Here is a 26,816-nt window from a genome sequence, read left to right as displayed (position 1 = left end):
CCAACTCGTCACTTACTAAAAATTAACAATCAACCACTTGTGATGAAATCTCTTTAATTAAACCATTCAGTTCCATAGCCGAATCAGTCAACACATTTAATACACTTATTTGTGTTGGGAGTCTAGTAAATTCTGTGGCAGTGTGCTACAACTTGACAAAGATCACACTGGAAAAGTGATTTTTCATCATTCAGTGACAACAACCACAAATGAATCTGTCCATTTAAAACTGAACTTACAAGTAACTAAAAACAAACAAAAAAAACAATCTCTGCTACACTCCTGCACCTGTTGTGCATGTCGCACTTTGACACATCTTTGCATCTGCTCAACTTCACACACAAATTTATCACTTCCTCCAGGAAGACAACAGGAGTTGTGACAATTTGGAAGGAGGAGGGAGAGTTGTTCAGACAGACAAGGATCTAGCGTTATGTTAAGTAAATAACTTTCATATCCTATACTGTCCTCTCCCAAACTTCTCAAGTGTTTGGGACAGATTCCGCAGCTATCATTATTCCTAGGTCACATCACGGCAAGATATCAACTGAAGGCTGCTCCAGGTCTACAAAGAGACCCAGTTTGTAATATTTTATAAAGGTGTGTATTGTAGCCCATGTTGCAGCACAGGTATCACTCATGGTGGATTGTTTGAAAAAGGCAATAGTCATAGCAACAGAAATTGCTGAAGGTGCTCTTGGCTTGGTGCAGCGAGATCAGCCTTTTGAAGTGTAAAATATTATGCAATCTGACAACCACCTGCAAGGTGACTTTAGAAACTTTCAATCCCAATACGACCTTAGAAAAGGACAAAAAAGTTGAACCTCTATGAATAAATTTGTGTGTGACGCAAATTAAGTCTCATTTGATAATGTACATCTACAGTGTGCAAAATGTATTACACTTGGTTAGAATGATTCAGGGAAACAGACTGACAAATATACGATCTGGCTGAAGGCCGACTCCAAAGCTAGTTTATATGTACAACCTCGTCCTAAGAGAAGCTCTGTCTTTCTGAAAGATCAAGTAAGGCTGTATGCAGGAGAAAGCCTGTAGTTCAGAAATTCTCCTAGCTGATGTTATGGCAAGAAAGATCCTCCAAGAAAGAAAGAAATTTCAAGTTGTCAGAAGCAGGTTCATAAGGGCTTGTAAAATCAAAGTAGGGTCCAAAAGGAGGAAGTGGATTCTAAACTGGTAGTCTCAAAAGGAAGTTGCCTTTGAGAAAGGCTTTTGAGATCTTTAGGTATGCCATGGAAAAGCATACCAACCAGAGTGATAATCTGAAAAAGCTGCCAGTTATACCATGATGTTAGAGTAACTAGCACCAGAGTCTAAGACATCTGCCAAAAACGTCACTACAGTTGGAACAGGAACTGAGAAAGGTTCTAGTTGCCTGTCAACAGCCCAAACAGAAAATGTTTCCATTTACTCTTGTAGATTTTTCAAGTGTAAGACTTTTTGCGAAATGGATAAAATCTGAACAACTCTATGTGGTAAACAGGAATCATCGGCCATTGCTGGAACTACAGAAACAAATGTGGTTAGTTTGAGAGACTTTATGTCTGGATAAGGCTCACCGAACAGGTGACATAGGAGATCCGGGTTTAGATCGAGGACCCAGGGACACCACAAAAATTAAGCCACAGGTATAATAACCAAATTTGCTGATGCCAGAGAAGTGCAAAGAGAATTATTACTCCCTTGAATAGGGAAGCGTTCTGTAAGAGCTTTATTATTAGTGAAAGAAGGAAGGCAGGCATACAGAAGACCAAGTGGCTAAGTATGGACTAGAAAGTTCCTTGGGGACTGTCCATGTAAAGGGATGGAGGCAAAGTAGCTAATGCATTTCATACTAGTGGGTGATGCAGAGAGATCACAGTAGGTCTGGCCCAAGTAGCTGAAACATTATGTTGACGGTGTCCTGTTGAGGGCTCACTCGTGACACGAGGATGCATCGACTCAACCTGTCTGCTAAAACATTGGCTCAATGTGGTATGTGGACTACTGTTAGAAATCATTGTGAAGAAATTACCTATTTGCTAGAGACCAATGGCTTCCAGATATAGTGGGTAGAAAGTACAGTTTTGTACCTACCATAAATGTAGATGTTCGAGTGTATACACTGCTGCAGTCATTACACTTGGGTTATCCTGCCGTCAGGCAGTTCCCCAGTCGGCCTGAGTTCCAAAGTCTTAGTCCGGCATCGGTTGCTGTCGCCTCCTCCCTGACGACAGTGCGACAGGGGTATATAAGATGCAGCCGACGTCACTTTCTTCAGTTTTTCTTGCCCCAGATGTCAGGTACCTCTAAATAGGTAGGCAATTCCAATTGCTAATAAAACATACATAAGAAAAGCAAAAAACAACTTACAGCTACCAGCAAATACTCCCCATAGGTAGTAAGGGTAGAAGACATAGGCATGTACCAGGCAGTAAGAGGGGAGGGTAACCTGGACTGCAGCAGTGTATACACTCGAACATCTACATTTTTGGTAGGTACAAAACTGTACTATGTTCATCGTGTTACACTGCTGCAGTCATTACACTTGGGTAGAATCCCAAAGCTGAGGAAGGGTGGCTGGTTCTATAAGGCATTAGGGGTGGCTATAAGGCCCTGCAGCACTGCAGTGGCGAAGCCAGCTCTGGATTTAGAGTATAGAGGCAGATGGTAATGCTTGGTGAAGGTATGTACAGAACTCCAAGTTGCTGCTTCCAAAATATCCTTGGTAGGTACTCCCCTGAGATAGGCAGTTGAAGTGGCTGTTGCCCTAGTGGAGTGAGATCTAATGCTGCTAGGTACAGGTTTTCCATGGTATGTGTAGCAGAAACGTATACAATGCCCTATCCATTTTGAAATAGTCTGTTTTGAAATGGCTTTTCCCTGTGCTCCTGCAGCATATGCTACCAATAATTGCTCAGATTTTCTGAAAGCTTTGGTTTTGTCCAAGTAGAAGCGTAACTGCCTGTGAATGTCCAAAGAGTGCAGTAGTCTCTCCCCTTTATTCTGTGGTTTATGATAAAAAGTTGGCAGGTGAATAGTTTGGTTTAGAGCCACACTGGATACCACCTTTGGCATAAAAGTAGGGTTAGTTCTTAAAGATACCCTGTCCTGGTAGAAAATGAGGAAAGGTTCCACTGCCATTAGTGCCTGTAATTCTGAAACTCTTCATGCTGATGTTATTGCCAGGAGCAGAGCAGTTTACCAAAAGATATATTTTAATTTTGCTGTGTTGGCTGGCTCAAAAGGAGGTAAAGTTAGCTTCTCCAAAACAAAGTGGAGGTCCCAAGTTGGGGTAGGTGCTCTACGGGGCGGTCTTATGTTTTTAGCCCCTCTGAGGTACGGTTTTAACAGAGGATTAGAGAAAATTGGTGGATCCATGTTGTAATGAGCAGAGATGGCAGAGGCGTGGATCTTGATAGATGAGAAGGAGAGTCCTTTGTCCAGCATCTCAGTTAAGTGTTGTAGTATCTGAGGAATGTTTGGAACAAGAGGGTCAAGGCTGTGAGCTTGGTTCCAGGCACAGAATCTCTTCCATTTATCCGAATAGGCTTTCCTGGTACTAGGCCTTCTGGCCTCCAGAATGATATCCATAACAGCTTTGGAGAGAGGCATTGCTTGCTTGTCTAAGGAATCTTCCATGCAGCTAGGTTTAAGGTCTTTAGCTGGCTGTGTAGTATTTGTTTGTTGTGCTGAGTCAGCAGATGTGGGATTTGAGGCAAAATCCAGGGTGGTTCTTGTGCTAAGCTCCTTAAGATTGGGTACCAGTGCTGGCGTGGCCAGTCTGATGCAATCAGGATCATCTTTGGCTCTTCCTGCCTGGCTTTTATGAGTACCTTTGGCAGGAGAGGTAGTGGTGGGAAAATGTATACTTGTAGGTTCTCCGAGCTGAATGAGAGGGCATCCACTTTCCATGCTTGTGGATGGTAACTCCTTGTGCAGAATTTTTGTAGCTGGCAGTTTATTGGGGATGTGAACAGATCTATGTCCGGGCACCACCATTTCTGTGTTATCATTCTGAATATTTGTGGATTCAACTCCCATTCATGAGGATCCATGATGTTTCTGCTTAAGTCGTCTGCCAGTGTGTTTTTCTCTCCTGGCAGGAATTGTGCTTGCAGATGAACTTGAAGGTTTATAGCTGTGTTCCACAAGGTCATAGCTTGTTTGCATAAGGGGTAGGAGTGAGTGCCCCCTTGCTTGTTTATGTACCACATAACTGTGGTGGTGTCTGTCTTTAGCAGTAGTTGTCCTGGATGTAGCAGGTCCTTGAAAGCTATAAGTGCATTTTGTACAGCTAGCATCTCTTTTTGATTGATGTGAAGATGCCTTTGTTCTGTGGGCCACGTGCCCTGAATACATTTGCCTGCCATGTGTGCTCCCCAGGCGTAATCCGATGCATCTGTTGTCAGTGTTTGCCTGGCTGTGGGTTGTGTAAAAGGCTGTCCCTTGTTGAGGTGACAAGCTTGAGCCCACCATTGAAACTCCTGTTGAAGGCAAGGGATTAGTGGTAGAACTGTTTCCAAACTTTGACAGTGTTGAGACCATACATTCTTTAGGTACTACTATAGTCTCCTTATATGCAGTCTGGCATATGGAATTAGTAGTATGCAGGATGCCATGTAACCCAAGGCCTGCAGAATTTTTCTTGCAGGGAGTTGGGTCTTTGTTGCCATCAATTGAAAGTATTGAGTCAGTTGTCCTTGTTTGTCTGGCGTGAGATAAGCCATCTGGGCCGTTGTGTTCAAGCTGGCACCCAGGAATATAATCTCTTGTGAGGGCACTAGTTTTGATTTCTTTTCGTTTACTGTGTAACCCAGGCAACTTAATAACTTTTTTACAAATGCCAGATGCTTTAGAATAATGTCCTTGCTCTCTGCTTGAATCAGGCAGTCGTCCAGGTATGGATAAATTTGAATTCCTTTCTGTCTGCAAAATGCAATTACTGGTGCCAGGCACTTTGTGAAGACTCTGGGCGCAGTAGATAAGCCAAAGGGCAGTGCAGAGCATTGGTAGTGCATTGAACCAGCTATGAATCCGAGGTATCTTCTGCAGTTCTGTCTGATAGGGACATGCAGGTATGCCTCTTTGAGGTCCAAAGTCACGAGCCAAGCTTTCTTGCCCAGCATGGGAAGAAGCTGCTGTAATGTCAACATTTTGAATTTCGGAACATCCAGGTAAGTGTTTAGAGATGAAAGATCCAGAATGGGCCTCCAGGCTTTGTCCTTTCTGGGTACCAGAAAGAGTCTCAAGTAAAATCCTTGTCCTTGCTCCTGTGATGGTACCTTTTGAATAGCTCTCATACCCATGAGTGCTGTAATTTGTTTTTGAGCCTCTGCCCATTGATTTGGTGGCAGATTTGGCATTCCTTTTAACCTTGGCAGAGTGTGAAAGTGGAACCTGTAACCTTGAAATACAATGTTGAGAACCCATTTGTCTTTGGTGATCATTTGCCAATTGTGGTAGAAGAGTGCCAGTTTTCCTCCCAAGGGGGCTGCCAAGAGGGATTTGTTTGGCAGCTGTAGAGGGAAAGTCATTGGAGCTGCTTTTTATATGGTTGGGGCCTGTCTTCCCCTTCTTTCTGGCCTGATGCAACCCATTGTCAAGGCCTGTAAGGACCTTGTGTTTGACCTCTACCTCTTGGACATCTGTATCTTCCCCTTTGAAGTCTGTCTGTAATTGGAAAGGACCAATTCTTAGATGGCCAGTTTCTGCTAAATCTAGGAAGCTGAACCTGTAAGAAATCCTTCACTGTTTGCATAGATTTTGCCTTATCCTCCATTTTCTTTAATACCTCTTCTGCCATAACTCCAAATAAGACATCCTGCTGCAAAGGTGCATCCAATAATTTTGCTTTAACATGATCTGGTAATGTATGTTCTTTTAACCAAGCATGTCTTCTAATGACAGAGCCTGTAACTGCTGCTCTGCAGGAGGCCTCTAGAGAATCAAAACCACATTGCAAAGTATGCTTTCCCACTTGCTCAGCTGCATGCAATAAATCCTGCATTTCTTTAAAATTAAGAGGCTCTGATTCTGGAAGCATTTTTTGTTTCAACTGAGACAGTAAAAATTGCTGATATTTTAGCATGTGAAACTGGCAGTTTAAGACTCTCATTGCTAAAGTTGCAGACGTATATACTTTCTTTCCCCATCTAATGCTCTGGAATCTCTGTCAGAGGGAACTGGATTCTTGGCTGATGAGGCCTTAACTCCTTTGGGTCCCTGAGAAATAGTTTCAGGGTCAGCTACAGGGCTTTTATACAGAAATTTATGTGAGTCAGGGACTCTGTAGTATCTGTCAGGTTTAACAGGGGCTGGAGGTAAGGAATCAAGGTTTAATCTGGATTCAGTATACACATCATCCACAATATCTAACACTGGCGGAATAGCAAGGGGTCTGTGTTGAGGTAATAAAAGGAAGTCTCTGAGCCTTTTCTTGGATTCTGAATATTCCTGGTCTTCCTAGTGGAAATGCTCCCTCATGGTATGTAGGGTTTCCCCAAAGGAGTAGTCCTCAGGTGGTGAGGCTGATGGAATTGATTCCTCAGCATCAGAATCCTCATAAGGGGGTAAAGAGTATCCTAGGTCTGAGGATGAATCAGAAGAGATGGACACCTGGTCGGATGAGTCATAGTTTGCATCCTGTCTAGGCCTTTTATCAGGAGGGGGATGGGACCCCCTGATCAGAGTGATTAGGTCTCCGGCCATTTTGAGCATTTGTTTCTTAGGCATGGAGGCCTGACCTGGAGAATGCTGTATTTGTTTCTTTGACTTTAAAGGAGGCTTAGACTTAGCTGAAGGTTTAATGCTTAACTGAGTAGGTCTGAAGACACCTCTTTGTAGCTGTGGGTTGCTCAGCTACTCCGGATCCCTCTGAAAGGTTAGTCTTGGTAGGCTGAAAAACTTGTGCATCCAAAGGCCCAGCAATCTCCACGTGGGAGTCAGAGGCGGCTTGTGGTTCTACAGAAGCGGTCATCAGGGGCTGCGAAGGCGCCTCGCTGAAAACTGGAGAACTGGTGACTGGCCTAGAAGAGGCTTCGTCAGTTTTGGGCCTCGGATGCCTATCCTTGTCTTTGCGCTTTTTGTGTATTCCGGACGTCGGAAGTTCTGACGGCATGGTATAATTGAATTTTCTACCAAAATAATGTCGGGCAAAATCAAACCAACGTTTAATAGTGCGCTTGTTAAACCTAGCACAAAACTGACAACCAGTGACGTCGTGGTCAGGGCCTAGGCATGGGATACAATAGGAATGGAAATCCTTATGAGGTATTTGCTTCCCACAAGAAATAGAGTTATTAACTTTTACTGACATCGGTCTGAGGCAAAAAAAAGTTTCCCCAACGGGGTACTTAGACTTGTAGAAGACTTCGGTTCTGGATTCGGAATGAAAATCTCAGGAGACGGCCGACCGGCACTTGCGAACTGCTTTTGCTTCAGGCACCGTGCGGCAAGAAAGACTGAAGAAAATGGTGTTGGCTGCATCTTATATACCCCTGTCGCACTGACGTCAGGGAGGAGGCGACAGCAACTGATGCCGGTCTAAGACTTTGGAACTCAGGCTGACTGTGTAACCGCCTGACGGCAGGATAACCAAAGTGTAATGACTGCAGCAGTGTAACATGATGAACATCTGGGTTTCCCCTTGCTTGTTGATGTACCAGACCACAGATGTGCTGTCTGGATGGAAATCACATCCTAGGGCAGGAAGTCCTGAGGTGCCTGCAAAGATAAAACCACCATTCTCATCTCTAGAATGCTGATGTGAAGATAAGCCTCTATACTGGAAACATTCCATAAACAATACTTTTGAAATGCACCACCCACTCCAACAAGGAAATATCCATGGTGACCACTGCCACAGGAAGACGAAACACTAAAATTCATGCCTGCCAAACCAAGGGAGAATTCATCTCCCAAAATATGTGATATTCACACAGTTGATAACCTGACCAGATGAAAAGGATGGACAGAATGAGACCACTGAACTGAGTGTGTCCACTGAAGCACTCGAAGAATCTTTCATGAATGACCACAGCTACTGAAGCCATCATATAACCCATTAACTGGAGAACAGGAGACACTAGTGGGCTGTATGAGCAGAGAACTTCCTGTTCTTACAGATGAAGTGAATTTGGCCCTGACTGCAAAAGCTTTGCTATTTGAGAGACTACATCTAAATGGCAGCCTATACATTCCAAGGATTGTGTGGGCTGTAAACCTGACTGAGCTGTTTATGGATATACCAAGGTTCAAACTAGGCACAGTAAACAGGCTCTTGCTAGAATTAAGGATTTCTTTATGCTTGCAGTAAAGAGCCTGTCATCTAAATATGGGAATACTCATAACTCTTGCAGTCTGAGATATGCTGTTACTACCGCTATGCACTTGGTGAACACCTGGGGAGGCTGTGGTGAGACAAAAGGTATTTGATAATGAATGCCTCCTATTCAGAAGTGGAGAAACCTTCTGAACTGCCTTGCAATTCTAAAGGAATATCAAACACATCTGGCCCCTTTCCCGATAACAGGAAAATGGACTGTACTTTAAAAATCCCAAACTTTGTCTTACTTACACACATATTTAACTTGCTGAGGTACAACATGGATTGGAGGTCCTTGTTATTCAGGACTAAAAAGAATTTTCAATATTCCTGATCCTCTGTGGTCTGGTGAGATCTCTTGAATGACTTTCTAGCAGCTGAGAAATTTCTTGAGCTGCTGCCCTTCTTTGAAGGGGTGAAACACCTTGAAGGGTTTTGTAAGACAAGGTTAGCTTGGACAGAAATGGAATTACATAGTCTCTCAATATGATTCTCCTCAGCCAAGAGTCTTGTGTGATGGTCATCCAGTTTTGAAGATGAAGATCAAAGTGTCTCCTGACTACCTTCAGAGGGGAGCAGGTGGGCAAGCTTTCAGGAACAGTGAAAGGGTTTCTCAGAGAAGGGACCTCTAAACCCTTGATTCTGCAAAATTCTCCGCCCTTGGAGGGGGGGGGGGTGCCTGTCAGAAGAAGACTCAAAGGAAAAATGCTGAGAGTTTTTTGAACCACAAAGACTTTGCTCCTCATTGACTCCTAGAATATGATTGAGGGTTTGAAAAATGAACTCCGATAGAAAGTGTTTTGCCCTCTTGCTAATTCTTCGACAAGGTGTGTAACTTTAGGACCACAGAAAGATTATCATAAGAAGCATTCAAGAAGGAAGTTTTAAGCTGTCTGCAGAATCACACAACCTCATCTAGGCATGCCTGCTCAGGATGCATCACTGGCTGCATCAGAAATAAGCCTCATGGTAACATTGGGGATGGACAATAATAATAGCCAGTTAAGTTTCTACAGTATTTCTACAGTCAGCAGTTGGAGGTCTCCTGATGGAATCTAGTACTTGACCCACAAGTTCCCTCTGAAACCTGGTAATGTGTAATGTTAGAAATATAAATTAGTTTCCTAAGGGAAAACATTCCAGAGGTGTAGACATGCTTCCTGAAATAATCAACTGCTCTGGATTTCCTGTTGGACAGAGTATGGAGCTCTCCTCTGACGGCTCTTTTTTGGTGGTTGCTGAAATCATCAAAACAAGAGGTTATTTACTTCAACTGAGGCAATCTTTGAGAGGAATAAGCACTGTATCCAGCTTATGAGGGATCAACTCCATTGCACCTGGGTCCTACCATGACCACTGCAAGACAACACCAGTGAGGCAATTTGAGCAGGGATTACCCAAATATGTAGCTGGGCCAGCTCCAAAAGCCTCAAAGAAAATCTCCTCATCCAAGGAAAGGGTGCTGGTGGGCCAGTTCCCCCTTTGTTTCAATTACTCCATTAACTCAACAAAAGTGGTGCCCTCAGGGGAGAGTGCTAAGGGACTCCTTAACTACATTAAGGCCTGTGTCTTCAGTGAGAGATTCTAGGGTAGAAACCAAATGCCTCCTATTGCACTTTAACTTTGTGCTCTTCAGGTGGAGATGAAATTGAAGTCAGATGCGTCTCTAGTAATTTGGGGAAGGGAAGGATTGAGGCAGTCACAGCTGGGTTGTCCATGAGAAGGACAAGTGCTGATGGCTGCAGATATACTGGTTGGTCTGGTAGGAGCTGAGGAATCAAACCTCTACTTCCTGTGGCAAGTAACAGGCTAAGATCTTCTCAAAAGCCTTGAACGCAGACACTGGCGCTGACAGCAGCAAGGAAGGCATCCTTCAATTAGAAGCTAAATCTAAAATAAAACGATCTGAAAAATGCATTCCTGGCACTGAAGAGCCATTCAGATCAAAGGTCGACACACTCAAGGACAAGGACTGCCCCTAACACTCTGCAACAGATTACAACCCCAAGACACTGAAGGCTTCAAAGTTCAATGGGTCAAAGGAATTGCTAGTGAAGACACCAGTGCTCCTGAAGCCTAAAGAAGGGCAAATCCTCAGTAACCGCCTCTGAAATTGGAACTTGGGAAGAAGAAAAAGTAAGGGAAGTAGAAAGACTAGTGCTGTCAACCCTCAGACGGGAGGACACAGGGAATGACTCCTATATCTGAGCTTTTACGAAGGCCCTCACCATCCATTCCCTGTTAGTGTCAACTAAACTCAAAGATGATCTGATAGACCTGATGGATGATGCAATGGGGGTCTGGAGCTCACAAATTTATAAAGTTCCCTTTCAGAAGACCTTGAGATCGAACAGGAAAGTCTCTTGGGGAATGGATCCACAATATTGACGGTCTAGAGTCAGTGGGGAATGATCCAGAATAATGATGGTCTACAGTTACTGGAGGAAGGCACAGGAGGTCGGGGAGGACCTGAAATTAATGAAGACAAAAAAAAAAGATACACTCAAGAGGCTTGGGGATCTTACGAGCCAGAGTTAACACAGATGGAGAGTCTAAGTCTCTCTTCTTTTTGACTTCTCTCTACTATTTTTTCTCTTTCCTTATAGTTATCTTATTCGCAAGCTTAGAAACAATTTTCTCAGTGTCTTTGGGACGCTGAGGAGTTGAAGCTGGGGGTATTCCACACAACTAGGGCCAACTGGCAGAATCAACAAATGTCACATAAAGTATATATAAATGTGTGGGACCAAAACAAATCATGCACTTGAGTGATGGTCCTGATGTGGAATTTTGTGCCATTTCTTTTGGCATTTCATAAAGCCTTATGTGCACCCACAGGAAGAGATTATGATAGACAACATCAATACAGAAATTTGAACAGGCTTGGAGAGACGTGTGTGTGAAAACTATGACTACTTTCTGGTAAAAATTATTGAAAATGTATGAAAGACAGACAATACCAGAGAGGAAATATCCAAAATATATTCAGATTTTTTTTTTCATTTACCTAGGGGAAAAAAAAAGAGCTACACATGAGATCTGTGGAGTATCTCCTAGCACATAGCATTATGTGAAAGACAGCACTCTGGATAAGCTCTGGAAGTTGTCAGCACAGACCCACTGTGAGGAGGATGACCCAGACAGTTGAGATGGAGAGTGGGGACAACACAGGATCACCAGATTCACCTTTTGGACCTGCTCTTCTTTTCAGCATACACTGCTGTTATAAACTATAGACCTCTGCCTGCAGTTGTATGATAGAGACCCCCCCCCCAAAAAAAAAAAGGACCTGGCAAAATGAGTTCTAGACAGTTATCTACCTTTTTTGGTAGCAAAGTTCAAAAAAACCCTCCCCTTATGGTGCCTTTGGGTGGAAGATTTACATCTCTGGCACCTGAGGCAGTTTTCCAAAATGTGTTCCTCCTTGAAACAAGAAAAGCAGTGCCAAGTTGCAATTCCGGCACATTAGCACACACAGTATTAGGCATATAAATGTAGGAATTCACAGACAATAGCAGGGATTGCAATTCAAACCGTGCAAGCTGCAAAAAAGAACTTGTGGCTTCTGGATGTTTTCACTGACACATCATAAAGTATTAAGTAGTGGTGAATCTCAGAATGGGCTTGAGATGCTCTGAAATGGGGTCATGCAAATTTGTGCTAAATAAACATTTATACAGAAAAAATAACAACCAAATCCCCATCAATTGGGGTCATAACAAGGAAAGTCTTCTACATTCAATAAGTTTGTTGTAAATACACCTCTACCTCTGCTTCAGTGCTAAAAAAGAATACCTGAAACTGGAAAATCCACACTGCCAGAGCCAAAAAAAGGCTGCTCTTGTAAACGACTTTCAGGAACAGGACTGACTATAAACCGTCTTCCAGCAGAATGGACAACGTGAGTAGCAGAGCCTTGAAGAATGCCTGTTGAAGTATAAAAAAAAAGTAAACTGAGGTTGAACAACAATTAAAATTACAGAATTATGAAAAAAGGAAAAAGTATGCCTTAAAATCATTCAGAATTTTTTAGCAATATTATCCCCTGAAAAGCTATTATGTCTTGTCTTAGATGATTTATTTATTTATTTATTTTGCAGAGTCCCTAGAAAATCGAGACATTGTTGCTGCGAAGTACTTCAGAGAAGAAAACACACACACACACATAATTTGCAAATCAATTTATACAATTGGAAGGCTAACAAAGTATGCATAAGACTTTTAAATAAAGCCAAAAATGTGTGGCCATACAGGTGTCTCAGATAAACATAATGCACACCACCGTTACAATGAATTTTGCCTAGCTCAAGCCAATAGAGTTCTGCCTTTTAAAATGTTACATTTTTTAATGTTCTGCAGACATGCAAACCCTTCCTGTACACAAGCATTACTACACTGTTAACTTTGTTGTATGTAGCTTAAATTATGAAAATGGTTATATCTTGGGACACAAGCAGAAATTAAAAAAGGTAGCTGTGGATCACAGCAAAGAAAGCAAATCTTTCTGAAATGACGTACTAGCAATCCACTAAAATACACTATTTGGGAGCTAGGGAGAAGTTGCAGCATGGAAGTTTAGTATGCAAAAATCAGAAATTGTATTCTGAGCATACAGAAATGAACTCCACACCTGAAATATATAATTCCCAAACCAGGCATATTTAAATTATCAAGTATCCTAAACTTTTACATAGTTTTCACAGCAGGACACTAATGAGATGGTCATACCCAATTTCAGCATAATGTAATGTATGCACATCTTTATATTTTACAATCAAACTGATTTGTGCAATAGCACACTCCCTAATAAAAGAAGAGACTCTCACCCAGAATCAACATTTTAACACTCTACTGAATGTGCAGTATGCAAAAGCACTGCTGTAACTCAGGACAGAGAGAAAGGTGCATACAACCTAACCTATAATACAACTCTAAACTCTTCTAGATTAAGTGTCATGTGTTCAAATGTCAAGCTTATGGCTTTGTAGCTTTTTTCTACTTCCCATAAACACATCAAGGTTACTTTTGAAGGAAGTTAATAACAGTTTTCCTGATCATAGCTGACAGTAATGAAGAACAATAGGTCTCACTAGTGAATCTCCATAGTCACATCTGCAGCACACTCTCGACATCTGCTATGTCACTCTGACCTCTGCAGAAAATGAATGAGAATCATTTTTTGTTAATTACATTTGTAAAAGGGGAGGTTGGTGCCCCTCTCAGTCTCTCCCATTCTCCATAAAAAAACTGCAAAGGGAGGGGGGTGTTTAAGGGGTAGCAGCCCTCTTAATAATCAAGCTATCTACATGTTCTATTCTTCCTCTGCCAATCTACCTACCGACCTACTAGTCGTATAAATAATGCCAGGCCTTGAGAGTGGGGGCATCTATCTACTGAGCCTGTCTACATGATTGTCTATTTACTTAAATAAAAAAAATGAAGAGTGGAAGAAAAATACCAAGGTGGACATAGATTAAACACAGCCTTGGAGCACAATACTGTGTCACATGCCATTTTGGACTTGCAGTTATGGGGAAGCTTTTTCCACAATCTCTGAAGATACTGTACAATGCATCTCAACTTTTGTGTTAAGAGTTATTGCTTTTAGTATTAGGTTACCAGGTATGGTGCTCTCTCTCCTAGTGTTGTTGCCTCACAGCAAGAGGTTCTCCTGTTCGATTCACGGCTGGATTGCCTTCTGTGTTGAGTCGGCATGTCCTCCCCATGGTCAAGTGGCCTCCGAAAGACATGCGTGAATGAGCGTGCTTTCGCAGAAGGTTGGGCAACGGGCTGGCAACTCGGCACCATAAAAAATCTACTTTGAATCAATAGCGTTCCGGAGTTGCCCTGTGGTGCCCCTAACCGGGAAAAGCCGAAAAGACAAAATTTCAAAAAGAACTGGGACACACACTGCTTTACAAACTGGACAGAGGACATGGGTAAGTAACCTATAGGAAAAATAATATTGTTACAGTTCCTGAAGCATTTCCAAACCGTTAAAGTTTTTCAAAGTTAAGATTTTCTTAGTTAGGCATTCCTATACCTTTCCAACTTTCAAAGGTTATAAACTGCAGTATTACATTCAGCAATGGGCCAGATAAATGAAGTATAAAAGTCATGCAATGTTCTTCCTGAATGACTATACAAGTCCTTTAGAATGAGATGGGCAACCAAAATGTCTCTTTGCGACTGGCAGATTCACAATGATCTAATAAATTGTCCACTACAGATCCTAGTTCTTTAACAATAGTTCAATTTTCTTACGATCTGAAAAAGAAGTTATGTTCTTACCATAACGTTCCATGTGAGTTGTTCATCTCGCCTTTGTTCTTACACACGGGTTCGGAGCCGATCCCTCGGCTCCGAGTCGGCCACATTCCAAGCTCTGCATCTAAGAGAAGCTCGAGGCGCAGTCCCTATCCCATGATCCCCTGCTGCTAACCCTCAGATCTAGTTTGCAAAGAAACCAGACAACAAAATATACCTGCCTACACATGCATACGCACCAAAATTACCTATACACGTATATACCTAAAAGGTAATGATAGATACAGGCAGATATGTTATACCTGACTGACTACGCACGCATACATAGGCACAGATGGTCACAGAGAACCATGAGAAAGACAACCAGCCACGAGTCGTACCTGTTCCTCTAGAACACGGAGGGGGAAGGAGGGCGAGATGAACAACTCACATGGAACATTACGGTAAGAACATAACTTCTTTATGTGAAGTTATTCGATCTCTCCGTTTGTTCTTACACACGGGTAGCGTCCCCAGCACCCTAAACCCCGGGTGGCTCACGGGAGAACATTCCTGAGAACAGTGGAACCAAAGGAAGCCCTGTCCCTGGAGGCCCTGTCCACTTTGTAATGAGTAATAAAGGTATGAGGTTTGGCCCAGGTAGCCGCAGCACAAATGGTATCTATAGGTAAACGAGCCGCATGTGCCAGAGAAGTAGAAACAGCCCTAGTAGAATGAGCTTTAACTTTGAGGGAAGTAGGCTGATTGAAGATGAATAAACAAAGTTTATGCAGTCTGAAAGCCATTTGGATAGCATGATTTTTGTAACTGCAAGTCCTTTCTTACTATCTGCATGAGACACAAATAGTTGGTCCGATTTTCTGAGCTCTTTTGTTCTGTCCATGTAAAATCTCAGTTGTCTATGTACGTCCAATTTGTGAAGCATGTATTCCATCTTATTGGTATGGTTCCTGAAAAAGGTGGGAAGTTCTATGGACTGATTAAGATTAATTTCTGAGCAGACTTTTGGTAGAAAGGACGGATTAGTGCGTAAGGTGACCCTGTCTGGATGAAATATAAGATATGGTGGTCTCATTGACAGTGCCTGTAGCTCCGAAACTCTGCGGGCTGAAGTGATTGCCAGCAGAAATAGGGTTTTCCAAGAAAGATATTTCAGCGGGCATGACGAAGCTGGCTCAAACGGCGATAGCATGAGTTGGGATAGCATCAGGTTTAAATTCCAAGGAAAAACTGGTGTCCTAATAGGTGGTCGGAGATAAGTTCCCTTCATGAAAGCCCTACAAAGTCTGTGCGACATAATTATAGCGCCTCCTTCACCCACATGAAAATTAGATATGGCAGCCAGCTGTACCCTTATGGTGGATGCTGAAGCCCCCTGGTGAGAGAGTAGATAGAAATTCTAGAATCTTGCGAATTGGAGCAACCAAGGGATCTAAACCTTGTTTGGAGGCCCAACACGCAAAACGTTTCCACTTGCTCTTATACAATTTTCTAGTGGAGGATTTGTGGGAAGAAATCAGAATATGTTGTACTGCTGGAGACAAAAGATCTGACCTGGCTAAGCTGGGAAGCGGAGCAGCCATGCTGTCAATTTGAGGGATGAGAGAGAGGGGCGAAGAACTCCTGACGAGTGGGTCAGCAAGTCTGGCACTGGGTCCAGAGTCCAAGGTTCCTCTATTTGGTGAGCTTGGAGGAAGGGGAACCAGATTTGTTGAGGCCAGAATGGTGCTATCAAGATGATCATCCTTTCCAGACCTTTGGCTTTCTGTAGAAACTTTGGGATTAGTGGAACAGGAGGGAAGGCATATAGGAGACCCGGGGGCCAATCGTGTACAAGTGCGTCCCTGGGGGCGCCCCCTGGAGGGGGAAGTAGGGCGAAATAGCTTCTGCATTTGGCATTCAAGGGGGATGCAAAAAGGTCGCAGCAAGGCTGGCCCCATCTGCGGAAAATCCTTTCCGCTACTTGATTTTTGAGGGACCACTCGTGAGGCAGCAGGATGGCTCTGCTCAACCTGTCCGCTATTACGCTGGACGTCCCCGGGATGTGCGTTGCTATGAGAAAGCATCCGGTGGACACAGCCCATTGCCACATCCTCAGGGCCTCTCTGCATAAGGGGTAAGACCTGGTTCCTCCTTGCCTGTTTATGTACCAGACCACTGACATGTTGTCAGTCTGAATTGCAACTGTTCCCGGAGGTAAGTAGTCGTGAAAGTGTTGCAAAGCTAGGAACACTGCTCTTAACTCTAGGACATTGATGTGCAGTTTGTACTCCATTTCCGACCACTCGCCTTGAACTGTTCCCCCCTGAAAAAGTCCCCTCCACCCCATCAGGGAAGCATCCGTGGTCATTGTGGCTATGGGGGGAGGAAGAACAAATGGGCGGCCTATCGTAAGTTCGTGACTGTTCATCCACCATTGAAGATCTCGTTGGCAAGATTCCGTGAGTAGGATGTTGTGTGACAACGGTAGATGGTGGTAAGACCACTGTGCGAAGAGTAGCCACTGGAGGATCCTCATGTGCATTCTCCCTAGGGGGACCGCGATAAGGGCTGCTGCCATCATGCCTAAAACTTTCAAGACCTGTGCGGCTGGGACTCTCTTGTTTTCTAGAAGAATAGAAATCTGTTCTCTCATGGCTGAGACTCTTGACTGGGGAAGTCTGATCAGGGATAAGGTAGTGTCTAATTCCACTCCTATGAAAGATATATGCTGTGAGGGCGACAAGGCAGATTTTTCGAAGTTCAGAGTTATGCCTAAATGGGAACAGAGATTGATTGTATAGTCCCTGGCTTGCAATAGGTGACGCCTGGCGGTGGCAGTTAGGAGCCAGTCGTCTAAGTATGGAAACACCCGGAATCCTAGTCGTCTCAGGTGGGACGCCACTACTGCCATGCACTTGGTGAACACCCTGGGGGCTGAGGTGAGGCCAAAGGGCAGAGTTCGAAACTGAAAATGACTGGCTCCCAGCCATAAGCGCAGGTGATCTCTGGACGGCCTGGCCATTTTTATGTGGTAGTACGCATCCTTGAAAGCTATAGAGCACATCCAATCGTTCGTTTGAAGAAACGGAAGGATCGATTGTAGCGTGACCATCCGGAATTTTTCCTTCTTCACGAAGGTATTGAGTTTGCTGAGGTCCAGTATTGGCCTCCAGTCCCCTGTTTTCTTTGGAACTAAAAAGAAAGTACAGTTTTGTACCTACCATAAATGTAGATGTCCGAGAGGAATGCATCTGCAGTCTTTACAAATGGGTTGTCCTGTCGTCAGGCAGCCCTTCGGTCGGCCGGATTCCAAAGTCTGGGTCTGGCTTCGGCTGGTGTCGCACTTCACCCGACGTCATTGCGGCAGTTATTCGGGTATAAAGGCATCAGCCGACACCATTTTCCTCAGTGTTTCTTGCCCCAGATGCCAGGTGCCCTCTTGGATGGCTAAATTTGAATAAATGCCAAAGTTTCCAAATAGGAGAGAGCAAACACATAAATAAGCATGTATGTACATATATACAAACAAATACACCATAATAGATCCCCCCCAAGCTAGCTGAAGATTGGCAAATACCCTAGGAGTACCTCAGAGGGGAAGGAGGGTGGGTATTCCTGACTGCAGATGCATTCCTCTCGGATATCTACATTTATGGTAGGTACAAAACTGTACTATGTCCTTCAAGGATGCATCTGCAGTCTTTACAAATGGGTAGAATACCATAGCTAAACTAGGGGAGGAGGAAATGAGAAGAGATTATGGTGTAGTTAGGATCCCTTGCAAAACAGCAGTGGCAAAGCCAGCATGGGATCTAGAGTATAGAGGTAAGTTATAATGCTTGGCAAATGTATGCACGGAGGTCCAAGTAGCAGCCTCTATAATGTCCTTGGTAGCCACTCCTCGTAAGAAAGCTGTGGTAGTGGCTGTAGCCCTTGTGGAGTGAGGCCTGATGTTCTCTGGAGTTTTCTTTCCATGGTAGGAGTAACAAAATCTAATGCAATTTCCTATCCATTTGGAGATTGTCTGTTTAGAAATTGGTTTTCCTTCCTTTCCTGCTGCATATGCTACCAGAAGCTGGTCAGTTTTTCTATTGTTTTTTGTCCCGTCCAGGTAGTAGCGTAATTGTCTGTGTACATCCAAGGTATGTAAGAGCCTTTCTCCCTGTTCTGTGGGTTGGGGAAGAATGTAGGTAGGTGGATAGCCTGATTTAAAGATACTCTGGATACCACCTTAGGCATAAATGTAGGATTTGTTCTCATGGACACTCTATCTTGATGGAAGATTAGGAAGGGTTGCACTGCCATTAATGCCTGTAGTTCAGAGACCCTTCTTGCTGAAGTTATTGCCAGCAGGAAAGCAGTCTTCCAGGATAAGTATTGTAATTCTGCTGTTGCTGCTGGTTCGAAAGGGGAAGAGTCAGTTTTCTAGCACAAAGTTCAAGTCCCATGTGGGCAATGGAGGTTTCCTGGGAGGTTTTACATTTTTGATTCCTCTCAGAAACTGTCTGAGCAGAGGATGCGAGAAGACAGGAGGATCCAAGCTGTACTCTGCTGAAATAGCTGATGCATGTATCTTGATGGAGGAATAGGACAGGCCTGTATGGAAGAGCTCCGCCAAGTACTCCAGGATGTTGGCTATGTTCACCAGTGTCACATCTTGCCCCTTTGCAGTACTCCAGATGAGATATCTTTTCCATTTTGCTGCATAATTCTTTCTTGTTGAAGGTCTACGAGCCTCCAGGATTTTGTCTTTAACCCTTTGGGATAAATTTGGGTTAATTGCTGTTATGTAATGTTCCAGGCAGTTAGCTGCAGAGTTTTTAAGTTTGGATGCAGAATGTTGTAGTTGTTCTGTGTCAGCAGTAATGGGATCAGGGGCAGTGTCCATATTTGTCCCCGGGACATGCTCCTCAGAAGTGGATACCAATGTTGTCTTGGCCAGTCTGGGGCTATCATAATGATCCTCGGACGTTCCTCTTTGATCTTGAGAAGCACCTTGTGCATCAAAGGAAGTGGTGGGAATGCGTATGCTGTCAGGCTTTTCCAACTGAAGGATAGGGAGTCCACCTTCCAAGCAAGTGGGTGGTAAGACCTTGTGCAGAATTTCTTCAACTGGTGATTGAAAGGGGATGCAAACAAGTCTATTTGTGGTAATCCCCATTCTCTTGTGATGGTTTTGAAGATGTCCGGATGCAGCATCCATTCGTGGGCATCTGTTGTAGTTCTGCTTAATATGTCTGCTAGAACGTTTTCCTTCCCTGGTACATAAATTGCCTGTAACTGAATGTTGTAGCTCAGAGCCACATCCCATAGGTCCAGTGTCAACCGGCATAGAGGGTATGAGTGTGTGCCTCCCTGTTTGTTGATGTACCACATAACTGTGGTGTTGTCTGTCCTTATCATCAACTGGCCTTTTTGGAGAAAAGGTCTGAATGCCTGGATTGCCAATTTTACTGCCATCATTTCTTTTAGATTTATGTGCAGATGCAGCTGGTCTTGAGTCCATAGGCCTTGAAAGCACTTGCCCATCATGTGTGCCCCCAACCGAGGTCTGAGGCATCTGTCGTGATGGTTTGTCTTGGTTGACTTTTGCAGAAGGGCAGTCCTGTGTTGGATTGACAGGCCTGAGCCCACCATAAGAACTCTTGCTTCAGGCATGGGATCATTGGAATTTTGGTTTCTAGGCTGTGCTTGTGCTGAGACCACAAATTCTTTAGGTACCACTGTAGCTTTCTCATATGCAGCCTGGCATGAGGTACCAGTATTATGCAGGATGCCATGAAGCCTAGAGCTTGTAGCACTTTTCTTGCGGTTAGATGGCTCTGCTTTGTTAATGCCAAGAAGTAGAGAGGAAGTTGCTCTTTCTTTTCTGCAGTTAGAAATGCCATTTGTTTTGATGTGTCCAGTTCTGCACCCAGAAAGGTTATTCTTTGGGATGGAATCAGCCTTGACTTTTTTGTATTGACTGTATATCCCAGAGCTTGCAGCAGGTAGATGACTCTTTGTAAATCTTCTGTGAGTTTGTTTTTGTTGTCCGCTTGTATCAGGCAGTCGTCCAGGTAGGGATAGATTTGAATTCCCCGAAGTCTGCAATGAGCGATTACTGATGCCAGGCATTTCTTGAACACTCTGGGCGCAGTAGATAAGCCAAAGGGCAATGCTGAGAATTGATAATGCTCTGATCCTGCAAGAAATCTGAGGTATCTTCTGCAAATTGGTCTTATGGGGACGTGCAGGTATGCCTCCTTGAGATCTAGAGTTACCAGCCAAGACTCCTTGCCCAGCATGGGAAGAAGCTGCTGTAGGGTCAGCATTTTGAATTTTGGGACAATGAGGAATGTGTTTAAAGCGGACAGGTCTAGAATAGGTCTCCATTTGTTTTCTTTTCTTGGTACCAGGAAGAGCCTGGAGTAAAATCCCTTCCCTTGCTCCATAAATGGTACCTTTTCCACAGCTCTCATTCTTAATAATTGAGATATTTGTTTTAGAGCTTCTGCCCTTTGAGAAGGTGGTAGGTTTGGCATTCCTCTCTTTCCTGGTAGTGTATGGAAATGGAACCTGTAACCTTTGTCTATAGTCTGCAAAATCCATTTTTCTCTTGTAATGCAGTGCCAGTTTCTTGAAAATAATGTTAGCTTTCCGCCTAAGGGTGCTTCTAGTTGTTCCCTGGTAGGCGGTGCCACCGCCAAGTCACTGTGATTGAGTTGTTGTAGTGGTGGTGGCTGTATCCGTGCCTCGTTGGTTGTTACCCTGCCACTGGTGACCCCTGTACGCACCTCTGGATTGGTTTCTGCCTCTAGAGCGCCTATTCCTGCCTCTTTGTGCCTTAGAGGAGTCCGGAAAGGACCAATTCTTGGAGGGCCAGTTCCTGCTAAACCTTGGAGGTTGAACTTGTAAGAAATCTTTCACTGTTTGCACAGATTTTGCTTTCTCTTCCATCTTTTTAGTACCTGCTGTGGGGGCACCAAATAAATTGACCTTGTCCATAGGTGCATCCAAAAGCTTAGATTTGACATGGTCTGGTAATGCCTGTTCTTTCAACCATGCATGCCTCCTGATAACTGTGCCAGTCAAGGCTGATCTAAAGGAAGCCTCCAGTGCATCATAGCCACATTTTAAAGAATGGTTACTAACCTGCTGTATGTTATGTAACATTTCTTGAACATACTTTTTATCTATAGATTCTTCTGAGGACAGCTTTGTAGTCAACTGGTCAAGCATAAACTCTTGGTATTGAATCATATGAAATTGGCAGTTCAAAGCTCTAGCTGACAAAGTAGCAGAGGTGTAAACATTTTTACCCCATCTCTCTAAGGACCTGGAATCCCTTTCAGAGGGGAGGGGTTTTAGAAGAAGTAGCTGCTACAGCTTTAGGGCCCTGGGAGATAGTCTCTGGATCTGCAAAAGGAGCCTTATATAAGTGGTGATGAGTGTCCGGGACCCTGTAGTACCTATCGGGCTTAGCAGGAGCCGGAGGTAAAGTATCAGGAGCAGTGCAAACATCATTAAATGCATCATCAACAACAGATAGGACTGGAGGTATAGCTAAAGGCCTATGCTGTGGCAAGTGTAGAAAGGTCCTAAGCCTTTTCCTAGAGTCTGAGAAATCTTGGCCCTGCCACTGAAATTGTTCCCTCATAGCATGCAAGGTTTCCCCAAAGGAAAATTCCTCAGGAGGAGAGGCTGAAGGGATGGACTCCTCAGCATCAGAGTCTTCGTAAGGAGAATAAGAAGCCTCAGGAGGGTCTGTATGATCTGAGTCATCAGAGGAATCATCTGTGGCTACTGGCTCAGGGGGCTCTGCTCTAGGCCTTTTTTCTGGAGGAGGGAGAGAGGCCCTGTCTGGATGTGGCTGGACTCCACGAATTAAAGAGATGAGATTCTCTGCCAAAGAAAGCATATGGGAGCTGGTGCTGGGCCTGTGAGAGGGGGGCTTGGCAGGCACAGGTTTTGATGCTTTGGCTGCCTTAGCCCTGGCAAAGGCCTTAATAGACATAGCTGGAGGAGGCCTAGCAGCTCCACGTGCAGGGGTGGAAATATCTAGGGGAATGGTGTCTGATAAATCCTGTGAAATCGCAACAGAAGGTTGGATTTCAGAAGCCGTTTCTACCATGATAGAAGAGGCCTCGGTAGAAGGCAAGTTATCGGCTGAAGAAAGAACCGCTTGCTCGGTTTCGGCCGAAACCGAGACACTCGTGGTTTGCTTAACCGCGGTTTCGGCCGAAACCGCGGACCGCGAGTGTCGGTCCTTTTCTTTGTGTTTCTTGGTTATTTGCATAGTCGGAGGATCCGACGGCATAATGTTGGCAAAATCGGAGCCGAAAATCTGTTCAGCAAAGTCCGAGCGACGTCTAAGCGTCCGTCGGTTAAAAGAAGCACAGGCTAGACAAGCTGCTACATCGTGGTCTGGGCCTAAACAATGTATGCAATAGGAGTGGAAATCTTTATGAGGTATTTGTTTCCCACAAGATAAACAATTATTAACTTTCTCTGACATCGGCTGAGGCAAGAAAGAGTCCCCAACGGGGTACTTAGCTTTATAGAAGTCTTGGTAGTATTCGGTAGTAGTAATCTCTGGATCTGACCGACCGGCACTTGCGAACAGCTTCTGCTTCGGGCGCCACGCGGCAAGAAAGACTGAGGAAAATGGCATCGGCTGATGCCTTTATACCCGAATAACTGCCGCAATGACGTCGGGTGAAGTGCGACACCAGCCGAAGCCAGACCCAGACTTTGGAATCCGGCCGACCGAAGGGCTGCCTGACGACAGGACAACCCATTTGTAAAGACTGCAGATGCATCCTTGAAGGACATCCTTGAGTAAGTTCCGGATCCTATTTAGTCCGCCGGGACTGGCTGGATGACTCTTTTTTTCTAACAGCATTTGTATTTCTATGGCTGCCTGATCCCTCAGATTGGGTGGAACATCTGGGAACCTTTTTTGGATGGGAGGATTGTTTAAGAAAGGGATGTTGTATCTTCGGGTTATTATGCTTTTTACCCAGCAATCTGAAGTGAGTTTTAGCCAGGCCTCTGGGTATAAAGCCAAGCGACCCCCGACTGCCTCCAGAGCAGGACAGCCAGGCCTCCACTCAGGAGTGCTGGAAGGGCTTACCAGGGATGCTATCCCTGTCGCCCTGGTTCTGCGGACCCCCTCTGCCGCCTGGGTGGCGTCTTCCATTCCTTCCCCCTCCTCTGCCTCTGGGGGGTTCCACTAGGTGTGGATTGGAAAGCTCCCAGAGTCTTCCGGAACCACATTTTTCCACCTCTTTGCCCTTTGGGGTATGGTCTAGAAGGGGTGGAAAAACAGACCCCTACGGCAGACAGGGTCTTTCCTTCTTGCTCACACCTAGTGAGCGTCTCCTTCACTTTGGGCCCAAACAAGGAGGAGCCATCAAAAGGGGCATTAGTAAAGGAAGACTTAAAGGCTTCCGCAAAGGAGCATAGGCACATCCAGGATTGTCTCCTCAGAGCAATCGCTGAAGCTGCAGCCCTACTCGATCCTTCGGCTGCATATGAAATGAGCCGCATGGATGAGTTAACGATAGAGTTTAGGGTATTGAGCTGTGCTGTCACCTTGTCTGAGACAGCATCATCTGTGGTACCCTGTAAAGTATCTCCCAATTCTTTGAGGAGATCTCTCTGAAGACGGGTAAAATGAGTGAGATAGTTCAGCGATCGCATGGAAAAAGTCGCTGAACTAAAAATGTGCTTCCCATACCTGTCCATCGTCCTGGAGTCCTTGTTAGGAGGATGAACAGAGGAAGATGCTTCAGACATTTCTTTCTTGGTGGCCACCGCCACCACCAAAGCATCAACTGGGGCTCCCTTGGTGAGGTATGCCTTATCCTGGGGGGCAGTGATGTACTTATTGGGCCTCCGAGGGACTGGTTCCAATGTGTCAGGGGACTTCCATGCCCTTCGAGCTATTAAATCCATTAACTCGAAGGACGGAGTTACCCAGGAGGTGGAGGGTTGAGCCCCAAAAGCCTTCAGTAACACAGACTCGTCCTCAGTAGGGGCAAAGGACTGCCAGTCACCCCCCTCTGTTTGAGATATTCAAGGATGTCGGCAAACGAGACATCCTCCGAGGAGGACCGTGGGGACCCCTCTGACTCACCCAAGTCGGTATCCGATGTCAACGATTCCTGTGGGGAATCAATGTACCTCCTCTTGCACAACCTCTTCCTCGGGACATCATCAGAGGGGACATCTGGTGAAGCTTCCGAGGAGCAGGATTCACCCTCTGGGGTTGACTGAGGCTTTGGGTCTCTACGCTTGGCGGGAACCAGTGGTGCAGAGGCAGAAGATGGACCTTTCGGGGAGGGAGAAGAAGAATCTGACGATGTGAAAGTCCTACCAGACAAGACCTTCCTCATGGCTTCGAAGGCACCAGAGCCCCGGGACGAGGGTTCCACCGGTTCTGAAGAAGACGGTAGTCTCCCCGGGCCTGGAACCATGGGCTCCGATCCAGAGGATGGAGCTGAACTAATCTGCGCTGAGGCACCGAGGGGAAGATTCGGAACCGAAACTTCGGTTCGACTCTCCCCCCCCAGAACCGAGGAGAGATTGTCGGCTCCGAGACCCCTCGATGGGTACCGAGGGTATCGAGGTCAGTGGAGCCGAAAGCACTAAAGAAGGCTTCAGCCCCAGGGGATCAATGATCATCAGATCCTCGACTCCCGGCTCCGATGACTCGGGTCTCAAAGGAGGATCAACAGATGGGACGGGAAGGGCCTCAAGCTTCGAAACCAACTGGGATGAAACCGCTATCAGTTTGGATAAGGCCGTGTTCTCCATCAGTTTCTGCACCACTCGATCCACATCGGTGTCAGACAGTCTGGAGGAACGGGTCGAAGGGGCCGAAGAGGTCACTGAGCGAAGGATCGATGAAGGGAGTACCTCTGACACCGGCTCCAAGACCTGGACCTCGACTCGAGGCAGCATCTCGGTGCTCGGCTCCAAGGTCTGTGGAGCCAGCAAGCGAATCTTAGAAGAGGTACTCTGAGCCGATGACCTGGGCTCCGATACCTTCGAAGACTTCGACTCCTTCAAAGACTTCGATGACTGGTCCGCCTTTTCCAATGCCTCTTGAAACTCCGGCTTCAGGAGACCTCTCTGTACCAGTTTCCTGCGTCTCTCCATCATCACTCTGCCACTAAACGAGTGGCAGATGGAGCAATCCTCCTGAAGATGGAGAGGGCCCAAACAGTAAACGCAGGAAACACGGTCATCAGTTATGGACATTTTCTGTCCACAATGGCAACATTTAAAGCCAGATTTGGCTTTTTCCGACATTTTTATCCAAAAAAGCAATACAACTATATGTATAAAATATACAAAAACTACCACTAACACACACTATAATAACTTTAGTTAACTGGTGAAAAGAAAAGGAATTACCAGTACAAAATTCTGACAGAAAAAAGGAAAAATGGCCAAAGGCCTAGGAGCAGCCGCTCCCACAACAATCTAACACTAATTTAAAACAAGACACACACCTTACACTACACTAATACTAGTACTATGTAATCCTAATAATAAAACTCAATTCTATTTTAGAAAGATATATATATATATATATATATATATATATATATATATATATATATATATATATATGTATGGAAAAATATGAAAGATACTGGCCCGAGCTCTCACTCGACGAGACCTGTTGCAGCGGCAAACTAGATCTGAGGGTTAGCAGCAGGGGATCATGGGATAGGGACTGTGCCTTGAGCTTCTCTGAGACGCAGAGCTTGGAATGTGGCCGACTTGGAACTGAGGGATGGGCTCCGAACCCGTGTGTAAGAACAAACGGCGAGATCGAAAAACTTCACATCATTTATTTTACAATCATACATTGTTCTTTTTACGGTCACATTCATGACATTAACAGTGAGGTCATTACTACCGTATCAGATATGTACTTTTTTACTGAAACATCTTGGAGAACCCCACCATAATTCACTGAAATAATTACACTACTTAGTTTGGAATTACATGGTTATCCATAGCCCATTTCCCACTTTTACATCTGAAACAAATGCTCCAAAAAGAAGTGGCCCTTATTAGAAGGTCCTGAGGGATAACAATTTTAACACTTGTCAGGAAAGAAAAAATTCTCATCACAATAGACAGGTAATGCCCTTCAACATGCAGCGTCCTCTTGCATAATTAGTGCTTTACTCAATATATCGTGTATGACTTGACATGCAATGCTATTTAACTGTCATTTGGGAAG

At 44.7% G+C, this 26,816-nt stretch overlaps 1 protein-coding gene across 1 annotated transcript in view; it reads right to left on the bottom strand.

Moving 5' to 3' along the window:
- Positions 1 to 26,816, bottom strand: part of LOC122815199 (serine/threonine-protein kinase WNK1-like) — a 3,137,204-nt gene that overhangs the window by 1,367,253 nt on the left and 1,743,135 nt on the right. The window contains exon 10 of the mRNA XM_044087493.1: positions 12,119 to 12,250. Within this exon, the coding sequence (XP_043943428.1) occupies positions 12,119 to 12,250 (132 nt within the window). The remainder of the gene's footprint in view (positions 1 to 12,118; positions 12,251 to 26,816) is intronic.

This window comes from Protopterus annectens, chromosome 11.part0 (genome assembly GCF_019279795.1).
Source record: "Protopterus annectens isolate FY-2018-M chromosome 11.part0, PAN1.0, whole genome shotgun sequence".
Lineage (NCBI taxonomy): Eukaryota > Metazoa > Chordata > Ceratodontiformes > Protopteridae > Protopterus > Protopterus annectens.
Note: the sequence above shows the minus strand (reverse complement) of the source record. Positions and strands in the feature narration are given on the sequence as shown.